This window comes from Nerophis lumbriciformis, linkage group LG06 (assembly GCF_033978685.3).
Source record: "Nerophis lumbriciformis linkage group LG06, RoL_Nlum_v2.1, whole genome shotgun sequence".
Classification (NCBI taxonomy): Eukaryota; Metazoa; Chordata; class Actinopteri; order Syngnathiformes; family Syngnathidae; genus Nerophis; species Nerophis lumbriciformis.
The window spans coordinates 28,120,951-28,125,864 of record NC_084553.2 but is presented as its reverse complement, the minus strand read 5'-3'; the positions used below and the strand labels follow the sequence as shown (position 1 = coordinate 28,125,864).

Below are 4,914 nucleotides of genomic sequence, written 5' to 3'. Positions count from 1 at the left end.
CCAGATGTTCCTAATAATGTGGTCAATGTGTTTTTCCAGCATTCACTTCCTGCAAATACATTTTATTAATAAGAGCACTCAAACAGCACAGAACTTCAGCAAGGACAATTTGTTTAACATTTTACTTTTGTTTGCGTGCATAATATAGTCCAAATTACTTTGCTGATTTTCTTGAAACTTTGTGGAAGGAAAGGCGAGACATGAAGGAAAAAACAATTTGATGCTTGATTTTACAGTTTGGCCTTTCCAGTTTCTAGTACCGTATTTTCCGCACTATAAGGCGCACCGGATTATTAGCCGCACCTTCTATGAATTACATATTTCATAATTTTGTCCACCAATAAGCCGCCCCGGACTATAAGCCGCGCCTACGCTGCGCTAAAGTGAATGTCAAAAAAACGCTGCGCTAAAGTGAATGTCAAAAAAACAGTCAGATAGTTCAGTCAGACTTTAATAATATATTGAAAACCAGCGTTCTAACAACTCTGTCCCAAAATGTACGCAAATGTGCAATCACAAACATAGTAAAATTCAAAATGGTGTAGAGCAATAGTAACATAATGTTGCTCGAACGTTAATGTCACAACACACAAAATAAACATAGCGCTCACCTTCTGAAGTTATTCTTCATTCGTAAATCCTTCGAATTCTTCGTCTTCGGTGTCCGAATTGAAAAGTTGCGCAAGCGTGGTATCCAAAATGGCCGGTTCCGTCTCGTAGAAGTCATCGGGAGTCAGTGTCGCTGTTGTTCTGTGAATCCTGCCTTCCGGAAAGCTCGGACCACAGTTGTGACCGAAATATCTGCCCAGGCATTTACGATCCACTGGCAAATGTTGGCGTATGTCGTCCGAGGCTGTCTGCCCGTCTTAGTGAAGGTGTGTTCGCCTTCGGAGCTGTGTGAAAAAAGCCACCCGGCCTCTTCGCGTAAACTTCCCTTAACCACTCGCTCATCTTTTCTTCATCCATCCATCCCTTCGAGTTAGCTTTTATGATGACGCCGGCTGGAAAGGTCTCTTTTGGCAAGGTCTTCCTTTTGAATATCACCATGGGAGGAAGTTTCTGGCCATTAGCATGGCAAGCTAGAACCACAGTGAAGGACGACTTCTCATTCCCTGTGGTGCGAATATTCACCGTACGTGCTCCCGTTCCACAGTGCGGTTCAGTTGCTGTGAAATACGGTAGTAATCCGTGTGCGGATGGAGAGATTGCGTCTTTTTATGAACCGGATCGCTTAGTAGGAGCCATTTTGTGGTCTTTACAGATGTAAACAGGAAATTAAACGTACGGTGATATCCGCGCGTTTTTTCTTCTTCTTCCGGGGGCGGGTAGAAGAAGAAGCGCTTCCTGTTCTATGGGGGCGGGTGCTTTCCTTGGCGGTTGCTTGCGTAGAAGAAGAAGCGCTTCCTGTTCTACCGGGAAAAAAGATGGCGGCTGTTTACCGAAGTTGCGAGATCGAAACTTTATGAAAATTAATCGTAATAAAGCGCACCGGGTTATAAGGCGCACTGTCAGCTTTTGAGAAAAATTGTGGTTTTTAGGTGCGCCTTATAGTGCGGAAAATACGGTAATGCTGTTTTTTCCTCATATGTTGCAGCTTATGCAAAGGATTGGAGCATTGTTTCAGACTAAGCAACTCACACAGTTCAAAAGGCATAATACTTTATTTATTAGATCATTCATAAACCCATGTTTTCAAAAGTGTAATTCATTGTATTACAAACAAAAATAACAAAATCATTTTCAGTGTTTCAGCTCACACATTGACATTTATAGGATGGAGATGTAAGAGCTGATTACTACTTTGTGGGGACGGTCAATTGAAGTTCCCCATGATGGCCCATGGTTAAAATGTTGCATAAAATAATTCTAAATGTTTCATTGTTGAACGCCTCATTTTGCATTACAAGCAGCCTTCTCTGATGCTGTTCCCTCTCTGGCACACATGAGATAGAGAGATGAGCAGCGTCATAGCAAAACAAACAACCTCAGAAGTTACCCAACTTATCTTCTGGCAGCAGACCTGTGGTGACCTTTCAACAGTGTCGCAGCTTAATTACTTTTCTCCTTGCATATGCTCAAATGCTGTGACTTAAAGGTTAACTTCTCCCAGCTGTTATACGCCAATGTCATCCATGCACTTCCAGTATTAAAAATGAGGAACAAGTGGATAGCAAAGATGCGTCGAAGTGCTTGCAATAACAATTGCCTCACAAAAATGTGTAAATATCTTATTTGGGATTAACTGATTGATGTCAAATGAATTGACTGCAACAAACATTCAGAATGTGATATCATTAAAAACGGAGTTTGTAGCAGTGTGTAAAATAAGGTTTGAAAATATGGGAGGTGTGGAAGGGGGCAGACTAGGCTGCGGCATTACTCTAAAACTACTAAAAGGTGGTTTAAGAGGTGTTCAATGAGAGTGCACTCAATCTTTGTGTGCAGGGGGTAAAACAAAAAACAAAAATATCCACAGACATTAGAAAACGAAACAAAAGTTCATAAAAAGTAAATAAAAAGGAAGCAAACCAAAAAGTACATACAATCATATTTAAATTATACAGTGGATATCTGCAGTTATTTCATGCACTTTTCATCCTCGCCAAGTCCGGGCGTCCAACCATTTGCAAAGCAACTTGGTGGCCCATAGCGCATGTCCCCTTTCTATGCACCACCGAGTGAAGTAACTTCTGTCTTATAAAAGCACTCTCCAATGCTGAAGAGCTGCTAGGCCAATGTCATCACTGTACAGGTGGAAGAAACACTGGCCGACCGCTCATGGACACTATTGTTGTTATTCAGCGTTCCTGATGGAAATGGAGTCTCTGAATGGCTGCAGCGACCCAGTGGGTTGACCAGGGCCGGGCAGAGGCCACGAGCCAGCCTCTCTAAAATCAGGTAGAATTTCCGACGGAAGCTTTTGTTGATCCAGAAATAGAAGATGCAGTTAAGGAAACCATTGGACGTCGGCAGCCATACTACCACAAATTCTATCCACTCTGGCACAGGGTTTCCTGAGATAGCTGGGGGAGGGAAAAAAACCAATATATATTAGCATACAAAATATATACTATATCAAAAAAAAAAAAAGTGTTTGTAAGGTGTCAGATTCACCACAATTGAAGCTTTCACAAAATATGGCATTAGGACGTCATTGAAACTATGGTATGCAGGCTCTGTCTGGTGGCACTCAGTAACACTAGTGTTTTTTGTTTTTTTTTGAAAGAAAAGTACAATTATATTGGAGAAATAATCATCAAAAATAATTGAGAGCGATTACAAAATTACCCAAAGATTCATTGAAAAAAATGTTTCCTGTCCACAAATCAATCACCAAGCCACATAAGCCAAACTGTAATAAGTGGAAGCAGCAAAAATTGTGGCAATGCAAAATCTTTTTTAAGTAGTAGTAAAATAAATGAGAAATTTAAGACCCCCTAATTAAAGAATTACAGCTCATCATCCAAAGCATACCACATCATGGGTTATGATGTGGTATGGTGGAGGCAGTGCCACGGCCTGAGTGTGCACAGGCTGTCCAAGGTAAGTGGGGGCTTAGGCTGGACTTTTGTAAAGTTTGACCATTTTGTTTTTCTCTGTCATTTAAATAAGTTATACATAACATCATACATGTTATTATAAAATGAATACAGTATAGCCGTAAAAGTTGAATAATAAGGTACCTGAATCAGAACGTCCATGACAACCTGCATCCTTTATCAAAAATACAAAATGGTTCGTTCCACCTAGATAACGGCAAACCCAACTTCGAACACTTCACTCAACACAAACGTCACGTCATAAAAGCTCACTTTTAAATATTCACACACATCACCAACATTTTGGAACAAGGATGAAGTGATCAAATAAAAAATACAAGTAATCTATTTTGGCAGCATAGGACAAAATTATGTGCAAATTGAGACTGAGGTGTCACTATTTTTTAAAGACGGGGGAGACTTAATTCCCAGGTGATGCACTAATAATATAATAATAATAATTATTATTATTAAATAATAATAATAATAATACATGATGTATTATTATGATTTGTACCACCCACAAATTAAAATCCTGTGTGTATCAGATAATCTCTACGTTAAATTCTGAAGTAAATTAAAACTTTACATATTTCTAATCATACGTAAGTGAATAATGACAGGTTGTATGATTATTTGAATTTGTATTCTGGTTAGATTACATTTAAATTGTTGTCCCTTTCAAAACAACCAATCTGATAGATATGTTTTAGATATGTTAATCCTAATTTTTAAATGTCAAAACTAATAAAGGTTTTTACATGTTTTAAAAGGGGAACTGCACTTTTTTTTATGGTATTTTGTCCATCATTCACAATCCTTGTGTAAGACAAGAACAAATGTTTTTCCTTTTTATACATTTTAGTAAATAAATGCGATTAAAAGTCTGCTTACAATGGAGCCTATGGGAGTCACTCTCTTCTGCCTATAAAGCCCTTAAAAATACATCTAAACACATCTAAGGATTCATACACATGCTGTGAGTATATATGTAATGTAATAAAAGGCACATTTAAAATAACATGTAAAATTGACATTTTGAAATTTTTAAGCATTTCAAAAACGCATCAAAACGTTCGCTTTTTTCTTCACCATCACTGATTACAACTTACTGCAGACTTCATGAGAGCCAACAAACATAATAGAACATCACTTTCTGTGCAACGTCTGCTGTCATTAGGATGCCAACTGATAGAATCTTGTTATATTCCCATTGAGAAAGAATGACTCATAATCCTCGCGAAGAAAAAAGGGGGGTGGAACCAAAGTCTCTTCGTGTCTTTCTTGCCAATCCGGGTCTAAATTGGCCGTCAAAGTGTACATTAATTATGATCTCGAATAAACTTTCACGAGGACCGAAGCAGGGAAGCAGCTC

General features: G+C 38.7%; 1 protein-coding gene across 1 annotated transcript in view; it reads right to left on the bottom strand.

The window, feature by feature from the left end:
* Positions 1–1,642: 1,642 nt before the first annotated feature.
* LOC133608317 (histamine H2 receptor) overlaps positions 1,643–4,914 on the bottom strand; it is a 12,623-nt gene continuing 9,351 nt past the window's right edge. Inside the window, exon 2 of the mRNA XM_061963521.1 lies at positions 1,643–3,023. Coding sequence (XP_061819505.1) covers positions 2,728–3,023 — 296 coding nt within the window. The 3' untranslated portion in view covers positions 1,643–2,727. The remainder of the gene's footprint in view (positions 3,024–4,914) is intronic.